Source organism: Thunnus albacares, chromosome 9 (genome assembly GCF_914725855.1).
Source record: "Thunnus albacares chromosome 9, fThuAlb1.1, whole genome shotgun sequence".
NCBI lineage: Eukaryota > Metazoa > Chordata > Actinopteri > Scombriformes > Scombridae > Thunnus > Thunnus albacares.
In genome coordinates this window covers 34,195,383-34,215,492 of record NC_058114.1, presented here as the reverse complement: position 1 = coordinate 34,215,492, position 20,110 = coordinate 34,195,383, and the positions used below count along the sequence as shown (strand labels likewise).

Genomic DNA, 20,110 nt, shown 5'->3' with positions numbered 1-20,110 from the left:
TTTGTGATGAAACTAATGAAATTAGATTGTAAAACATTAAATGGATCGAAACAGAAATGACAGTATGTTATTAGCAGCTGGAAAGGGTGTAACATTCTCACTGTCTTTATCAGCCTGATGTGTCAGTGTGTTAGTGTTATCTGTCCTGGCTGTAGATGAGATGAGGAGCTGGAGCCTCCAGCAGAGTCCACAGATAATCAGATAGAGTTAAGGATATCTAATCAGGGAACAGATTTACCGCAACATCCCACTGACACTGGAATAGAATATGATGTAGCTGAAGTGTTTGAGAATGCATTGATCAGTAACAGGTCTGTCTCAGTCTAAACTTCCTGTGAAATTTCTCCCAGGTAAGAGTAAAAACAAGGTAAACATTAAAATAATGACCCAAACTGTCTGTTAAACCTTTTAACATCCACCGGGTCACCGACGACCCGCTTAAGCCAGTTGTAAGTGGTAGCATCACGCAGTAATGAGTAAAAGCAATTGGCACAGTTCGGGCCAATTGGAGATGATTGGAGAGGTTCAGGGACACCAGTGACACCACAAACCAAAAACCTCCTAGCTCCCATAAGATTAGACCTAGAGGTCTGGAATATTATACAGGTTGACAAGATGTAGAAGGTATATGGTGTTCTGCATAGTTCTGGCATAAAGCATGTCTTAATTATTGTTATTCAAATATGACTCATGATAGACGAGGACCAAAAACACTGAGTCTTATTTGAACTGATGTAGTTTTGTTTGTGTTTTAGCCACATGCTAAATTTCCAGAAACTAGAAGATGTCAATGAAGCCTAATACATGCATCATGGCCTTACAGTTCTTCTGTTCTAAGCTTTTCCATTTGGGTATGCCAAATAGGTGAAAATTCTATAAAAAGGGTGGATGTTAAGGGGTTAAACATCCATTCCATCACAGTTTACAGACCCACTTCCTGCTTCACCTTTAACCTGCTGTACTTACTGTAGAAGTGTGTACTATCTGTACCATGTGGATGTCCTCTCACCAATCACTTCAAACTAGGAGCTTCACAAATACTCATTTTAATTAGTTAGAAGGTTTTTTATATATTTATTTTTTAATTTGTTTGAGTGTGCAGTGCTGCCAATCATGTCTGACTTTTGTCACCACAGCTACAGCTTCTCATGAGGAATTACCAGTCTTATTAACAAAGTCTTACAAACAGCACTGAGCTGCTGTGAACAGCACCTTGCTCCTCTTCATCACATGACAACACTTAATTACAGATTATTTTGTGAAAAAAACTATATCAGACACACATTATTGTTCCAAGCAGAGTATTTTTATGTTTTAATACATGTCTGGAGGGGATCTTTAAGGTAAACCTTTAGTATTGACTAATCAAGTGTTGATTAGCTAACCTTGCTAGCCTTGTCAACATCTCCAATGGTTTTTTCACAATAAAGGCCAACCACTACTACACATCTATGTGGAACAAACACATTAAACAGTAGGGCTCCTGCTGTGACAATGTGCTGGTAAGCACATCACCAAGAATGAATGGAGCAGAGTAGGAGATATTTGCTCAAATCATGAACTATGAGTAGTGGACTACTGCCCACAGCACTGACTAGTGGTTTGAGCAGTCAATTACACAACTTGTTAAGTACTTGGTCAAACCCCTCTCTAACCATGAAGTGCTTTAAGTAATTTGCCTAAACTGTTGATTTGTTCAAAACCTGTTTGATCGTCTGACTGATTACGTTGTTGTGATGTCACCATGTTCCCAGATTTCAGCACTTAATTTGGTAGGTACAGTCTTAATATCACTGATAAAAATAATCTACACAAGCATGAAAGTATGACCCAAGTTGTAATGACTGAATGAAGCCTTTCTGTGTAGAGTTAGCATGTTCTCCCCATGTCTGCATGACTGTACACTTTGCTACTTCATGCATATTGGCTGAGTTGGATAGATAACCAGTATCAATAAGGAACGTGTGAATACAATCAAGAAACATTGGAGACAGCTTGAAATCCACCTCAGGAGCTTTCTCAAACTGTTCCTGGAGACATGACTGATATCTGATATTAGTGTGCCATGAGACAGATCCACTCTACAGGGTCATCACTAACATAATCAGGAGGAGGCAGACACAGGAGAGTCTAATCTCTTAACTGGAAGGTTCCAGGTTCAAGCCTTGGAACAAGACAATGAACGTCTAAACCTTCTCACAGATGCTATGAGCTAAATGTTATACATTATAAATACACTCAGTGTCTCTATCTCTGAGTATATAGGATACATACACTCACCTCACCCATTCTATCCTTTGTTCCTTTCTCCTTTCCTCACATGATAGCCACAGGAAAGAATATTAATGCACTACACATGCATGTATAAACACACACACACACACACACATTGTAGGATAGGGCCTAGTGTTCCTTATCTTGTTCCCTGGCTGATTATTCCTTTTCATTTGCATAATAAACAGTTATTCTTTTGCAGCAGTGCTGTTGTTTATCTGGAATCTAAATGGGAGGTGAGGGGTGTCTTTATGAGTGTTGTCAGACAAGAGGTGCAGCAGACGGCACGCTGTTTAAAGAGACAGTGTTACGGAGTTGTGTTGTCTGATGTAGACTCATGTTTTAGAGTCATACTGACTGTACAGGGCTGATAATAATGACATGCATTAAATACTGGATACTGACACATCACTGTGTTCCAACAATAGGATGCAATTATTTTTTATTCTTTGCGTATATCTATTTTTATATCCTGTACTGTACTGTACAGTACCAGTCAAAGGTTTTGAACACACCTTCCCATTCATTTGACAGTGACAGTGTGTCCAGTCGTAGGACTGGTACTGTATATATGGGCAGTGGTGGCCTGAAGGTTAGAGAAGCGAGCTTGTGACCAGGTGGTCGTCGGTTCAGTACTGACCAGTATTCAGTGGGTTCAGTTGGTCTGAGATAAATCTGTGTGGGGAAAGTGAAAGAGCAGTGCTACATCTCACAGACCCCATGTGGATGTATATGTATGGAAGCATAATTTGGGTTTAAGAAGGTGAATGCACGACATGCATATATTAAAGATTTAATTACTATTGTCAGAAGAAAAAACTCTTTAAACTTTATTAAGACTGGGATGATGTCATATCCTGTTTGGCAGTGCTGCTGTCTAATTCTTAGATTTTTCTATAAGTTGATTACATTTCCAGTGTACCACCACTGCACCATCCTCACAGGACTGTATAGTCTGCTTCACCCACATCTCACAGAAGCCATGTCATCAGTATATTTCAAAAGACTGTATTGAAGATGAAGTGGATCCTAAGTTCATTCACATACAGGTAACATAAAGCCCTACCTTACACCCAGGCAGCCACTGATGACAGTTTATTAATATGTGAAAATCAAGTTGCAGACATTCTATTAAGATAGTCTTAAAGAGTCTTCAGTTTTGTCAGAGTTACTTATTGGTGTATTGATTTATCTGCAGTCTAAAGTCTTCATATGCTGGTGGGAAGCTCTGACATCTGGGACACTCAGGTCAGCTGTCAGTCAGCAGCCTGCGCTGATGTGTTGGAAAGAAAACACACAGAGACCGCTGAAAGTTGATTATTTCTTTTAGGTTAAATGACATCCTGGTTGCTCAGACGTTCATTCACTCTAACCAGTGAGTATTACCAAGCTGTCACAATTCACTATTCATTTGAGGTGGTACAGCAGCTGCTGCAACAAAGTGAGAAAGATATTTAACTTGGTGAGATGTATGTTTCTCACCTTCTTGCAGTGATTGTGTTTTGTGTTACAAGCTGTTAATTATTTCTTTGAAAATGACAAAAACTATTAGTCACTACACATTGAATTAGACAGTAGCTCCAACAGTGTATTAGTGCACCTTCTCCCAGCTGGATGAATGACTCTTCCTAACACAGAGCCAGGGCCTGTCTCATAAAGTAATGAAGCAACCAACAGAGGCCATGTTTTATAAACAGTGGTGTAGCAGAGGACCAGGATGAAAGTATCATTTTTTTGTATTTTCCTCTTTGCACAGAGATGCATTTATTTAGAGTAACCATATTTTATTGTTAGCAACATACACAGCTGATTTCTTCAGATGTCTGTCTTATCTGACCATCAGTCCAAAATCAAGTTTACTCTCACATAAGACAAAGAAAAACAGCAAATCCTTTGGAACTGGAACCAGTGAATTTTCCCTTTAAAAAAAAAAAAAAAACTACAACGATTAATGGATAGTTTTTCAAAATAGTTTCCAATGAATTTTCTGTCTAATTGTTTCGGCTCTAACCTTGAATGGCCACTGCTCTGCTGTCAGTGATCTCTGCAGTCTGAAGTCTTTGTCCTGCACATGCTCACATGGAAAACTCTGATTGGAAACACAGTTACACAAGTATGGATAAGACCTTTCTCCAGGAGAGATCTATCTTGGGAAATCAAGTTTCTCTGTTCCCATACCTGATGACAGAAAGAGTTATCTCTAGTGTACATGACGTTGAAGAAATGGGATTACATGCATGTTATTGTCAGTTTTCTGCAGTAAACACACTGAATGGTAGTTGAACATCACAGCATACCTACTACCTGTATTTCTTTGATATAAACAGCCTGCTGGCTAATTGAGAAGTTTCTAAAATTAGACAGAAAGTGCTTCTGCTATAATTAGATTTCAGTGGCCACATGCCAAAGACACATACAGAGAGAGCTGTTTGATCATGACAGTCAAAGCATGTAAATGCTCATGTTGGCATGTATATCTGCTGGATATAACGTGTGTGGTATGTGTGTGTGTGTGTGTGTGTGTGTCTGTGTTCATTGCAGATTTAATCATGGTAACAGCTGGTGTATCCTGCTAAACTAATTCATATGCTCACTTACCAAAGACTGCTTTGTGCAAAACCCTGCTGAGCTGCAGTGAGCAGGTGTGTGTGTGTGTGTGTTTGTGTGTGTGTGTGCCACTGGCTGTGACGATGGAGGCAGAGGATTTAAGAGTGAAGGAGCAGGAGAAGAGCAGGGGATAAAGCAGAGATGGAAGGAATGTGTGAAAGGATGAGTCTGTAGTTTTACTCCATCATTACTCCTGCGACCAAATCACACACCGCTGTCATCAGGTGAACATTGAACATTGGATGTCAGAACTGTCCATTTCTCAGGTACCATAAAAATACTAATTAAAAAAAAAAATGCGAGTCATTTTAGAATTTTGGGTACTACAAGTTCATCTCTGAGCCTTTTTATAAGGTTATGGATGAACAGTCTGATCATATGTTAGACGGGAGGTGGCCTCTCTGTCTACCTCTGCCTTTTTGTCCCCCCACCACCTCCACCCCTCATCTGTCCTTGTCCCCGTCCCTCATCCCATTCATACCTTATAAAAGTGTTGTCAAACTGCTTGGCTGTCTCCCAGCAACAGTGTCACAGTGATGTTACTGAGAGAAATGTTCTGGCAGACGGACTGCAAACTGACCTTTTGTAAGAGGAGGGAAGAGGAGCAATCAGTGATGCCAGAGTCACACTCATGTTGCTTTATTACAACGTCACACAGTGGGGTGAAGCTCACTGCAGTCTCTGCCCAAAGTCTGCTTCTTGTCTTTATGTTTCAGTACATTTGAATTCAAGCTGAGTTGAATGAAATCGAATGGGAACGACCTGAATTGAATTCAGCTGATTGTTTCTACTTTTAGCACCCAGAGTTCTTAATTAATCCATAATTCACAGCGCAGCTTCCGTCAGTGGGGTTAGATGAAGCTCTCCAGAGTAAGTGTGGAGTTGTTCTCTGCAGTGGTATCTCTGGGAAAGCTTTCCAGGGATTGAACTGTCTACTCTGAGACAGCTAGGTGTGAAAACAGCCTACAGACTGTAGGAGGTTTGATTCCCACAGGGTTATCAAGGCTGAAGCTGTATGCACACATAACACTCCAAGGAGCTCTGAGTCAAAGCATGAACCAAACAGCACATGTAAGCAGACCACCCATCAGCTGATACTCTACTGCTTCTGTTTGCAGAGGTGCTGTGCATGTTGTGGTGGTGTTGAACCTGCTAGGGCCTTGCAGACATGATGTTTGTGTTTTTGCATCATTTTGCTGGGTTTATTGTTGATTAGTCAGCAGAGGAGGCATGTGCTGTGTTAAATACTTTTTTTGATGAAAGGCTCTAGCAATGAACCTGACATTAGAGCTAGAATGTTGTTTGGATTCTTGGTTTGATTGTTGGCTGTTTTTTATGTTTCTCCATAGTGAATGACATGTGGGACATTATGCATCCGTCTCTCAAGAACAATACATGATGGAAACAGAGTCCATCATCTGTACTTGTGACCAGCGTACATGTCCTTTTTATCATCTGTTAAAATACAGATGGGTGACAAATGCAAGTAAAAAGGCAACATAATGGTCTCTGTGTTTGTGGAAGCACTGCCACTGACAATTTGGTATTCTCCTGACCTTGAAATGTGTCTTTTCAAATGAGGCAAAGCAAAGCCAGTTGTTTTGGCAGACACAAGGTCATAGAAGCTGTGCTGAGAGTAGACGTCTCAGAACCTGAAGTCTGTTTCTGGAACTAAAATCACTACGCTGTGTGCAGCAAATAAAGAATGATGCTTAAAAAGTAAATAAGCTCTTTAAAAAATCTTAATATAACACTCTCCTACCAGCACATGGATTTAAATGGACTTAAAAAGTGAAAGTGTAATGTGGTTATAGTAGGAACATTGATAAAGCAGTCTGCACTGATTATAAATGGACAGTGTTTCACACAGGTTGAGAGTTTACCTGTAGTGGTGTAGCGTGTGATGGGTGGGTTCAGTAACAAACTAGTCAAACAAAGGTTTATGAATAACAAAGTTATTCAGAATAGGAAATACAAAAAATGTAAAAACACTCAAGGTCCTCTTATTGGAAACATTTTTAGATCTTTCACCCACATCTTTTAGCCTTCATCAGTGGATGGAGTTTGTTCAGACAGCTGATGTCTGTTTCTGGTGGTCATTCAACCTCTTGTTCAGGGTCCTTGCTGTTTCACTGATGTTCCCCACAGCTGTCACATGTGATATCATGATGATGTCATACACCACTGCAGTCCTCCTCTCACGTGGGTTCTGTCTTTAGAGTCCTAGCAGAGATGTGAAGGTGTTGAATGGTTTGTGTTAAGTGCTGACTCTCTGGTTAGATGGTCAGACGGTTCAGTCCCTCTGTAGCCACGTTTCCTCTGCAGGAACTTTCTCCAAGGACAAAGAACCTTTTGAGGAACTCGCCTCCTGGACCTGTGTTTCCACTGGAGGAACCAGGGTCTAAATTAAGTTCCTGGGAGATTGTTTTACTCCTCAAAAAGTCCCTGCTGGGGGGGTAGTACTTTCCAAAAGTACAGGACCTTTGGGGGCGGGGTTTGCAGGGATGACTTTCACCGATCAGTCAAACACAAAGCGCAGCTGCTTCTAATTGTATCCTGCTTCATTCACTAAACAACAAAGTAATCTAGTATCAATTTAGGACCAGTTTAGGACGAGGGGAGGACATTTCCCTCGTCCACTTGTTTAAAAAAGACGAGAGAGAGAGAGACAGCATGGTGGTGGTGGAGTGAGAAGAGCAAGTGGCGGTAGTGAGAACAAAGCAGTTAATGAGAGAAATAAAACATTATTTTCTGATTTTTTCATGACAGTTACTTTCTAAAGTACAAATAAATAACCATCAAACACTCAACAGATGATCTACTGTGGAGACAGATGCTCTTTGTTTTTTATTTAATTTCCTCCTCTGCATTTCTCTTTTTCATTCATTCATTACATCCAACTCTTGCAGCAGTAAACACAAAGACAACAGGACAAATCTGTGTTGTTTTGAATTTGGATTCTATCTACCTGGGTGGGTCTTAATCTACCTGGGCCCAGTTAGAGCCTATGTATGCGAAACACTGAATTAATATGGGTGAGTCTTACAGCCAGGCACATTAAATAACGTGTCTCCACTGGTTGCCTAGCAACTTCAAGCTGACAAGACTCCAGGAAGACACTGCATCAGGCCAAAAAATAGTCCGGGATATAAATTGAGTTTAAGAGGTGCTGATAGGTGGATTTTCTTACTTTTGGTCAGAGACAGGCTAGACGAAAGGAGGGGTCCTTTCCAAACTTTATGCTAAGCTAAGCTAACCAGCTGCTAGCTGTAGCCTCATATTTACTGTACAGACATAACAATACTGTCAATCTTCTCAACTAACTCTCCCCCAAAAAAGACAATAAATTTAGTTTCCAAAATATTGAACTGTTCCTTTAAACTTGTGTCTTATTCAACTGTGATTTTTTGTGGCTGTTTAAATTGCGCTAAAGATGATGAATTCAAATGAAGCATTTAGGTGTTTAGTTTACTAAGATTCCAGTTTTCTGATTGACAGCGTGGATTGTGGCAGCATATTTATTTAAACTAGCGGCTAACAACCAGCAGCTAACAATTAATTTTTTTGACTAAATATAGAAATCTGAATTTAAAAGCTCTGATTAAACATGACAGTGTTGCAAAGTGTTCAGTGCACATCAGTATCTTTCAGAGTGTGTGTTAACAGTGTCTCTCAGGGAGGACTGTCGCCAGCTAAACTGGGTCATTTGGAACACCAACACATCAACCAATTATGGCCAATTAATCCTACTATCTCCACTCTGGATCTCTCTATTTAACTGACTGGTTCTGCTCCATTTGACAAGCATTCACTCTGACAGCTGATGGACCATTTCTCCGTCTCTCTCTCCCTAAATTCAATTCAAATTGCTTTATTGGCATGAACAAAAATATGTTGTTGCCAAAGCAGTTTACAGAAAATTCACATATTGTGTATTAAATACACAAGTGCCACATATGCAGGTTCTATATTATACTGATGTAGTCCATTCTTTGATTGCTACACAATACAATAGAGTATAATACAATTTAATACAATTACTTAATACCATACAAATCCCTATTTTTTGGGATAATGCTGTTGTCAGTATGTCCTGCAGGATGTGGCAGGCAGATACATATTTAGCTGCCAGAGGACCTGCTGTCCCTTCACCCAGGAGAACTGCCAGTTTCTCCTCTGGGGTTTGGAACATTTGGAAGTTTGGTATTTTTTTGGGTATTCCCCCCTAGTGGAAGTCTCTCATTGAAGAGAACTTGGGAGGAGGAAGTGCATCACTGTCTCTCACAAACACACTCGTCTATGGGCAGCCATGTCTGTCTGTATCTTCTTGTTTGTCCTGCCAGTCGTCTCTGCTTCATATCTCTGACAGAGTGGACATACTAAGCCTATTTATATTCTCTGTTTAGAGTCAAATTTCAATTTAGTTACTTTGGGTTTTTGTTTCATTTCTGTTCTAAATGTGGATCTTTTGACTGATTCATAATTAGTTTTATTGTGTTGTATTGTTTTGAATCAGTGCTGATGGAGCCTGGTTGGTTAGCCTCATCTTCAGCTGACTGTGGGGCTGTTTTCAAGGTTTAGCTCTTGGGTTTTTAGTGTTTTGAAGGGAAGTGTGTCTTTTGGGCTTGAATTGGGCTTGTCCAAAATGTTATTGCCTGTTTTTGTATGTTTAACAGTAATGGGAAATGTCCCAGTTGTGCTCTGCAGGCATTATTTGGTATTTTTCCTTTGAATGTTTAGAGTTCTTTGACAGAATTCAGTATGGAAGACATCTACTGGGTGTTTGTCCCTTGAGCCATGTTCCAATCTACTGAGCAGCCCCAGACCTCACTTCCATATAAAGCTATCAGTAAAATTACATTATCAAATATTTTTGTCCAGATTCTAATTGGAATGATAATGTTGAATAACTTGGTTTTTAATGCATACATTGCCCTGCATGCTTTTTTTTTGAGTGCATTTATTGCCATATCGAAATTTCCAGATGCAGATATGTTCAGACCAAGGTAAGTATAATTCTTTTTGTGTACAATTAGGGTGTTTTTCAAAGTAAAATGATATTTGTTTTCAAGACATACATCCTTTCTTTTTTGTTTGAAAGATCATGATTTGGGTTTTCTTAAAATTGACATCCAAGGCCCAGTTCTGGCAGTATTGTTCCAGGTCAGGTTATGTTGAAGACCATCACTGGTAGGGGACAACAGAATAAAGCAGGTATCTAATCTCTGTGTCAAAGAGTGAGAGGCCCAGAGCTGCTGAACGGTCCAACTGGTCTGCAAGTTCATTTATATACAGGTTGAATAATGTAGGACGTAAACAGCATCCTTGCTTCACACCACGTCCTTGAGTAAAATACACAATACTATAACACCTGTTCCACTTTGAAGGATTTTGAAGAAAAGTCCTTCATGCCAAACAAAGCCTTTTTTAAAATTGATAAAACAAGAAAGCATTGTATGAATGTGTGTGAATGATTAGATTTCTTCTGATGGGCAGGTTGGGACCTTGCATGGTAGCCCCTGTACCCATTCAGTGTATGAATGTGTGTGAATGGGTGAATGTGATTTGTAGTGTAAAAGCGCTTTGAGTGGTCGGAAGACTAGAAAGGCGCTATAGAAGTACAGTCTATTTACCATTTACCATATGATCGGAGGTTTGGTAATTTGAAAGAAAGCCAATTTGACATTTACCAAGTATATTTTTTTTTCTTGAATACAGGTTAGTATCCTGGAATTCAGGAAACTACATAATATTTTTCTAAGGTTGCTGCTGACACAGATCTCTCTGTAGTTACTGGGATCTAATTTATTTCCATTGCTATACATCGGGGTGATCAGAACCTGGTTCTAGACATCAGGAGAGCAGCCAGCAGCACCATGTTGAGCAGTTTAACAACTGCAGTTTGCAAGTCAGGGGTTCTGTTCTTCAGTGTTTCATTTTTGATGCAATCTGTACCACAAGCTTTTTTTGAATTAAGATGTTTACCTGTTGGTTTAGAAAGCTGAAAGCTGTCACCAGCTTGCAGATGCACTGTGAATACCTTTTTTCTGTAGCTTTGCTTTTTATAGTAAAGGCTGTCTCAATGTGTGCATGTATGCCAGTGCACCCCGACTGTGTGCATGTGGGCCATGTAATATTCCTAGCACTCTTTTACACATATCACCCCACAAAAAGAATAGCCTCTCTTCCTCCGTCTGCCTTTTTTCACAAAGTAGAATGATAGAAAGTTGGAAATGATGCAAAAACAAAAAAGAAGACCAGATGTTGTTGTCCATCCTCCTTCCTCCTTTCTCTTGCATCAAATTGATATCAACTGAAAAGACATTTCTCCACTCTATACGTGCCAATGATTGCAGCCCCCTATTAAACTCATTGCGTTTTAGACTGGATTGGTTTTATTAGTATTATAAGAAATAATTCCATTCCTTCTGGAGCCTCGCACTGTTATTGGATTGTTACTGTATACTTTGGTTAAATTAAAAGGGTCACAGTAATGTTGGATTGATAAGATGACACATTTGAGATGTTGTCAACTGTGAAGAAAATGAAAAAAAGATCTATTGTCTTATAGTGTTGTAGCAGGAGCACAATGTGTAAGTGTCAGGGCCAAGTCACCACAGTAAAGCTTGTGAATATGTCTGTGTACATATTGCTTCTTCACACTCAGTCACTAGTACCTATATTATTATTACTGAGATCAGACATTTAACCTGCTCATCATTGCCTACAAGTCAACTGTATTGTACATCTGTGGTCATGGAAACTGATCAATAAAACCAAGTACAATAAGCGTAAATCTTTTATTTTTTAATGTAATTGTATCTACCTGCCTGCTTTTTTCATGCCGGTATAATACTGCACAGTATTTACAGTATTGTTCTTAGAAAATGACTAAACATATTAGAACTTGTTAAGGTTCTCTTGCTCCTCGTCATGTGGACAGTATGAAAAACATACTAACATGAGGTAACAAAGTTGACCATGATACTTTATGTAAAACACCTTTTATAGAAACCTGCACATTTGAAAATCGATTTAATTAAAATTTCATCCTCCTGCTGCAAGGACTCAAAATCATTTTAAAAAATCCTCCTTTCTGTGTTTTTTGCAATATAATGTATTCTTATACTCATTTATGAACACTAGATGGCAGCATAGCATTTGACTCACATTAAACAGTTATTCTGTTTTCATACAAGACACTACCAACTACACTACATAGGTGTGAATTATTCTGCCATAATGTTTATAGTAAAGGCTTGTAATGGGCCTTGTAATGTTCCTAGCCCGCTTTTAAACATGGCATTGAATTACTTTTTTGCTGGTAAAACAGGATGAGTAAGGGGGGGTGGGGGGGGGGGTGGGGTTTCATCATGACACACAGTTAAGCGGCCACCATGACAGTGCCTTCTTTGGCAATGTGTGTGTGGTTACCACAAATGACCTGTTTCCACATGCTGGTGTTGTCTGTATGAAAGAGGACGTTGTTTTTGATTTTTTTGCTGTTGCATATGATGTAGTGGTAAACAGTTGTTCTATATAGGACAAGAGTGTTACCTCCCTCTCCAGCGTTGCTACAGTTAGCAGGGTATTCTACCTCTCTGCAGTAGCTGTTGTTGCTTGGTTCTGTCTCCACCTTCTGCTCCAACTGTCACAATCACAAAGCTAGCTAATTTTCTGATGTTTTAGGCCAATATTTCTTTTAAAAAACAGATTTGTCACTTCTTTCAACATTGCAGATGAAGAGATGTCTTTGTCTTCTGTCTCTTATCTCACCTCCAGGTTTTGTGTCAGACTAGCAGAAGCAGTTGTTTTGCTCTTTGCTTGTCTTTCAGGTTTAGATGTGCTGGAGAACTTCTCTCTTTTTGGTGGTATAATAGATACTTTTGTTGCTATTTGTCCTCCTTTTCACTCTCTGTACCCTTGTGTTGCTATTCACAGGTTATCGCTTTCCTCTATTTTATTTTTTCATCTAAGAGTTGAGGGTATTTAAGGAGCTCATTTTGTGTGTGTGACCTTGCTGGTCGGCAGTTGGTTTCTCTCTCTCTCTCTCTCTCTCTCTCTCTCTCTCTCTCTCTCTCTCTCTCTCTCTCTCTCTCTCTCTCTCTCTCTCTCTCTGTTATACTGTAAATTCAGCCCTAAGCATTTAAAGGAGCTTTAATTTTTTACAGTGTGGGTCTTATTTTTGTATTTTTGGCCATAATTTCTATTAATAAGAATAACATAGCACTCACCAAGTTGATAGCTGAGTTCTGGGAACAGAGTGACATCACTGCTACAACAACCTCTGATAGGTCAAGAAACACAGACAGGTTGGAAACAAACCCTCAGATTAGACACATTTATCGGGAAGAGGAAGACAATGAGGGATTATTAGCAACATTTCCAGTTCACTTCATGTTTGACCTCCAAAAGATGTTTAGATCAAGTGGTAAACCTCATTAAACTCAAACATATACTAATGTAATTCTTTCCCTTATTAAAATGATCATTATATAATGACTTGATGATGTTGCTGTCAATTCTTCACCACAGTTCCATTCTGCATTGGCAACGTTTCAGGTAGTCTTCCTCACAATCCATATTTTGATGTATTTTGACCATTTTTGTATAAACAATTATTTCCATCACTAAATTACGTCTCTCTTTTGCCTTCACGTTTATAATCAAGAACTCTGCTAAAACAATGTTTGAACTCTTTCCTCTCTGAGCTCCTTCATCCTTTTACAGCAGAAGTGAAGAAGCACAGCTGGCTGTCTCTTTAGTTTATATTCCAGCTTTGTTTAACAGGCTCAATAACTTAAACATGTTGTTCATGTGTTTCTAAGCCATTAGTCATTCACTCCCTGATATTAGCGGATACAGACATCAGCAAGAATTTAACATCTGAAGTATTGACTGGCATGTGTAGCTGACTGCTAGTTTTACAGAAGCAGGTGAATCATGGGTATTGGAAGGGACTGGCAGTGATTGCACTTGAGGAAGAATACTCGTTTGGACAGTGCAAACTTGTTCATGGAGTGATGTCAGGGAGCAGCTTCCAGCCCTGTACTGGCTTGGCCTCTTGATCTTGTGATGTGCCAACTGTGTGTCTTTCCTGCCTCCTGCCCCGCTGCTAATTTGAACCTTGATCTTGTCAACTGCAATCACACTGTAAGGTCTGAATGCAAATTCCTCTTCCTTCCTGGCCTTTTGTTCCCAGCTGTAACTGCATCCCATCTGATCACAATACAATATCTATCTCACAATACCTTCCCGAACCCTTTGATCAATACCTATTTACATAGTGTCTAATCACTGCTGTTGTTACCGTAGAAAAGTGTTTCTCTCTCATTGCTCTGGCTCAGTTTACTGCCTCAGACACACTCTGTGTCGGTAAGCTCACCCTATCATGGAATACTAATAAATCACCTCCACTACAGCAAACTTTGAACAAGGACTTGAGTGGTTTTCTTCAACACACTTCAGTATCTTTTGCGATGCGTCAGCTGTCAGACTGTGGTCGATGCTGGGTCTTCCCCTCAGCCAGAGGAAGAGGATGTAGCTGTTAAGCTACGCTGTCAGTACTGCTCAGGCCTGAGTGGATCATCAGATTCAGATTAATTAAATCTCACATCACAACTAGTTTGGAGCCAATCATGGTCCAGTATGCAGCTCACACAAGTGTGGTGTGGAAACTTGAAGCCTCCAGTGCACAAACAATGAGAAAGGACTTTACAGTGAAGTGTCCAGCAGTTCTTCATCTCTAACTTCACTATCATTGTGCAGAATAAGACCTATTTTCCTAATAAGACCTATTGTGGCTGCAGACACAGCAGTGCACACTACCCTGATTTTCTGACCAGCTGAGGCCAAAGTTCACTTTAGTTGTAGCAAGTCAACAGGTGGAGAAGTTACTGTTGTGCTTCTCTGACTTCTCAGAGTGATGTAACTCTACTCACAGATCCTGCAGTGATGATCTGATGTAGTCCTCAGCATGCCTGTAGCTGCTTTATTATAGGACAAGAGGAGTGGTAGACAGGTGGCACTTTGTCATGCATGCTTATTTGCCGCTGCCACCTGAGATGATGATGGCTGAATAGTGATTTGACAGCTATCTGACTTCTCTGAATTCCTCATGTCTTCACCAGCAGAGAACAAACCAGTTCATGAGTAAAACAGTCTTGGTGTATTAATGGTCATGTTGCTAACTAGAGCTGAGCAATATGGACAAAATCAAATATCACAATATTTTTGACCAAATACCTCTATATGGAAATTGCAACAATATTGTAGGGATGACCATTGGTGCTTTCACATAATATTTAAACAATGAGATTTTTGACAAATAATCATCAGTAATATAGACGTAATGACTAAGTAGGTAAAGGCAAATAATAGAACAGCCAGAACATTAATCCTTCAATCATAGCATAACAGGGGATTAGGACAGCACACCTAGTCAACTGATTTTAATTTTGAATTGCCACACGGACGTTTCGGGCCAGGCGCCCTTCCTCAATCAACACGATCCACAACAGGTGGGCTTAATTACAGACATCCACAACTGACACAACAGGTTCATCCCAGCAGAGGAAGCCACACATATCAGTCATAACATCATAAACAACATAAACAAAAAAGTAAAAATGACTTATGTCTGGTTCATAAGAAGACCAATAAAAATCAAATCTCATTCATGTGGCACATCATAGAGAATTATATACAGATCATGAAGAAAATATCTTGAGTTCATAAAAGGAAAATGAAATCTCCTATTCAATCCATTGAGAGTGTGTCTGATATGTCCCCTCTCTGCCCCTGTAGCCTCCTCTCCTTGACATATTCACACTTTCTAAGAACATAGTTATGACATCTCATAGAAATCCAATAAACCCAAAACAAAACCAAATTCTGTTCAGTTCATGAGAAACAAATCAAAATACTACTACTATTACTATTACTACTACTAATAAGAAGAAGAAGAAGAAGAAGAGGAAGGAAAATAATGATTTAAAAAATAATAATTAAATAGAATGAAATAAAATGAAATGCAAACACCTCAATCATGTAGCAGATTCTTCACATAAAACAAATGAAACAAGTGATGAAGCATTATCTTCAATTCATAGAAAACAAGAGAATGAAATCTCCTCATTCAACCCCTGGGGAATGAGGGTATCCAGTACGTCTCCCTCTGTAGAAGGATTCTGTCTCTGTGGCATATTCAGTTTCAATACCCATGTAATGTAAGTCTGACAGACTATGGTTATGGCTGTTAAAATGCCCAGCCACTGATGATTTATCGTCATGACTGCAGATGGAACACTTATGCTCACAGATCCTCGTTTTAACTCTTGTTTTGTTTTACCAACGTAATATAAATTGCATGGACATCTTAACGAATAAACAACATATTTGGTATTGCATGTAATCCTGCCTTTAACCTTAATCTCCACACCAGATTTCAGGTGGGTGAAATGATTACCCTTAATCATAGTATAACAGTGTACACAATTATGACAAAGAAAGGTACCGCTGGAAATCTGAGAGAAAAAGTGCATGTGACTCTTAGGTAAATCAGACTTCACTAAGAGATCATGTAAATTTGAGGACCTCTTATAAAAATACGTGGGTGGAATTTGGAATGCACTTGCAATGTCCAAAATCTACTAGTGTTCACTCACTACTTTTTGGAGTGACTTGGAGATGGAACTGAATGTAGAAACTAGTGCCAAGCCCTGAGAAGAGATCCCTGGAGAGCTCGGTTTAAGTAACTCTGATCGCTGAACTAGGTGTACCCTCTTAAGATGCTCGTCCAATAATGTCTCTCCACAAGCCCTACACTTCAAATGATCACACAAGACTTTAGCATGTGACTAGAAAGATCCTCCAAATTACAGACTACAAGGTAAACCTCTTTTTAATGCTGGTGAGTGAAAACTCTTCAAATGTAAAAAAAGTATTTCTATTGGTTTTCTTTTTATATACTTCCATATGTATAGAGGTTCCCACTTCTTTCACCAAAACATCCAAAAAAGAGAAGCCTCAGTCATTTTAATTTTAAAACTGCTGATCTCTGTAGTTTTTATCAAATGTGACTCAAAAAGGAGGAAATAGTGCATTTTTCTGGACTGTTTTCAGCAGCGGATGAATCCACATTTGGTGGATCTAGTGAGTGTTTCTGGCAGCGGGGTGGTGTGTGTGTGTGTGTGTGTGGGATTGAATCAGAATAAACTACAGTGTGTATTCATGGTAATAAAGGAACATGTCAGCCAGTGCAACAGTGTGACTCATTGATACATGTTTTTAGTCGTTTTTGGATAACAACAGAGCTCTACGGCACAGAGGAATAAGATATATCAGACTTTGATACACACAATATTTGTTAGTTGATCAATTCAGAGAATTAAAACTGATTATCACCTGAGTTTGTGATGCTTCTGGGACATTTTCCAGAATCCTGCCAAATGATTGGTGCTGGAGTCAGTATCATCCTCCTCTGTTTAACTCATTCCCTGTGTGCTTGCTCAACAGTTATTGATTGACCTCTTATCCATCAACAACTGGTCTGAAGGCTTTAAGTACACAGCAGCATGAAGCCAGCACACATGCACGCTGTGTGGTTCTTAAAATATATGTGTGTGTGTGTGTGTGTGTGTGTGTTGTTTTGCTGTGTAGGTGTGTATGAGTCATATTAAAGCCTCCCTTCCTCCTTCTGGGATACAAACAGCTGCGTTAGAGATAAAGAAAGAGGAGAATGTGTGTGTGTGTGTGTGCAGGCATACTGCTATGTGCAGAACTATGTGAGTGGGCTTCCATTTTATTATTCATAATATGTGGTCGCGGTGTGGTGGCTGTGGCTCAGGAGGTAGGGCGGGTCGTCCACTAATCAGAAAATCGGCAGTTCGATTCCCGCCTCCTCCAGTCCGCATGTCGATGTGTCCTCAGGCAAGAGACTGAACCCCTAATTGTTCCTGATGGCTGTGCTATCAGTGTGTGAGTGTGTGTGATGAGATTTCCTCTGATGGGCAGGTTGAGATCTTGCATGGTACCCCTGTACCCATTTAGCATATGAATGTGTGTGAATGGGAGAATGTGATTCATGGTGTAAAAGCTGTTTGAGTGGTTGGAAGACTAGAAAGGGTGCTATACAAGTACAGTCTATTTACCATCTGTGGAATCCCTTTGCAGTGTTGTTAATAACCTACTGTGCACTTTTATATGCGACTGCTTCTGTTACTGAACAAAACATGTTTGATTCAACATGTGTGTGGTGTGTGATAGGTCTTTCCCAGAGAGAAACCTGTGCAGCACAGGAGAACAAGCCCAGTCACTGCTCTGAGTTTCTCTTTTTAACAGAAATATCACCTTCATTCACTTATTTCCAATTTCTTCTACAGTACTTTTGTGCAAAGAGGAATAATTAGTAAATGAAAATAGAATTTCTTTTAGAGAAGGGAAAGTGTTCTCCACTGAGTGGTGAGTATGACATATCTCTGTTGTACTGATGGAATTAGGCTAATGGTGTGTTCATGATACTGAATTTATCAAGACAACAGGTAAACATGGAGGGAGAGTTTGATGTGAAATGGTTGCAGATCAGAAAACAGAGAGGCTTCTCACTGAAATATGATCAAATGCTTCTAACACAGAGGAAATGAGAAACAAAGATCTGTCTCCTATCAAACCCTGGATCTCTCTGCACTTGAGGTTAACAGAGACCCGGCCATTGTTGAGAACTCAGGGTATGTGTAATGCTACTGGCATTAGAGTAGGTTGTCTGCAAATCCACAAAGAAAGCCCATCATGAAGCTAATTGAAATCATCAGAGTATGCCTCATACATCCACATAGTTGGATTAAAAGCATAATCACATTATGGTATTTACAGGGGCTCTGCCTTAATTTCATTGCTGCTTTAATCATATTATAGTTTTGATGAATGGACACATTTTAAAAGCCTGTTTGTTATCTTTCTTGTCTATCAGTAGGGGTGCTGTACACATACATTAGGAGTGTTACTTTGGAAGCAGTACGTGAGAGTTGAAATATATCCTATAATATGTTACATTAGATGACGGCTGTGGCTCAGGAGATAGAGTGTGTCATCCACTAATCAGAATCATTCTCTCTGCAGGTTGGAATGGGTGGAGATCATCGAGCCGCGCACGAGGGAGCGCATGTACGCCAACCTGCTAACAGGCGAGTGCGTGTGGGACCCTCCGCAGGGCGTTCGTATCAAGCGGACCGGCGACAACCAGTGGTGGGAGCTGTTTGACCCCAACACCTCACGCTTCTACTACTACAACGCCTCCACCCAGCGCACTGTTTGGCACCGGCCCCAGGGCTGCGACATCATCCCCCTGGCCAAGCTGCAGACGCTGAAGCAGCACACTGATGGCACCAACCCCCGTCCTGCAGGAGGAGGAGGAGGAGGAGGAGGAGGAGGTGGGAGAACGTCAGCTGACAATAGCCCAGGACGGAACAGCGGGGTCAGCCGAGAAGGAAGCACCTCCTCCTCCCTCGACCAGGAGCTGTCTGAAAAACAGGGTAACAGAGAGGAAGCAGACAGGTAAGACTGTTGCTGGCAGGGCCTGGCAAACAAACCTGAGCAGCAGATGATGTTGCCTGGCACTTCATCCCCCCCAAACACAACATATAAATACATAAATCAACTGTCAACTGAGAGCGCTACTACTGGAACAAATAATACCATGTGTATTAGTAGTAGTAGTGGGTGGATGTCTAAGTTTGAATTTGTTAAAGGGGGACGTTCAAGCTGAAGCTAACAAATACATGAACACATTTAACAATCAAGTTACAATGTTTGAAAAATCCGTGTATCTTCTTCACACTAGAGCCCCATCTGAAGCAGCATTCCTCCATCGTGCTGATAATGCACATGTAGCCATGTGTCCAGTTTATGAAACATATGAAAACCATGTATACATTATTACTAATGATAAGGATGTGAAGGTTAATGTTTTATCTTATTGCTTGCTCTGGGTCATCTTTTCTCTTGAGAATTGGGAATTTAAAAAAAAAAACTCTAGAGACCGTCCTCCCAAGACAAACAACACAACAGGTTGTAATGTCAGTCGCCCAAAAATAACAGATAGTTACGTTTGAGTGACAGCTGCTATCTAGCGGCTGTAGTAATTGTGTACCGGAGCAGTAGTGCAGTTCAGATGACGTATATATATATATATATATATATATATATATATATGTATGTATGTATGTATGTA

The 20,110-nt window shown here is 40.0% G+C and overlaps 1 protein-coding gene across 1 annotated transcript in view; it reads left to right on the top strand.

The window, feature by feature from the left end:
- The window catches only part of arhgap39 (Rho GTPase activating protein 39), a 103,581-nt gene that overhangs the window by 44,453 nt on the left and 39,018 nt on the right, over positions 1–20,110 (top strand). The window contains exon 2 of the mRNA XM_044360550.1: positions 19,000–19,434. Within this exon, the coding sequence (XP_044216485.1) occupies positions 19,000–19,434 (435 nt within the window). The remainder of the gene's footprint in view (positions 1–18,999; positions 19,435–20,110) is intronic.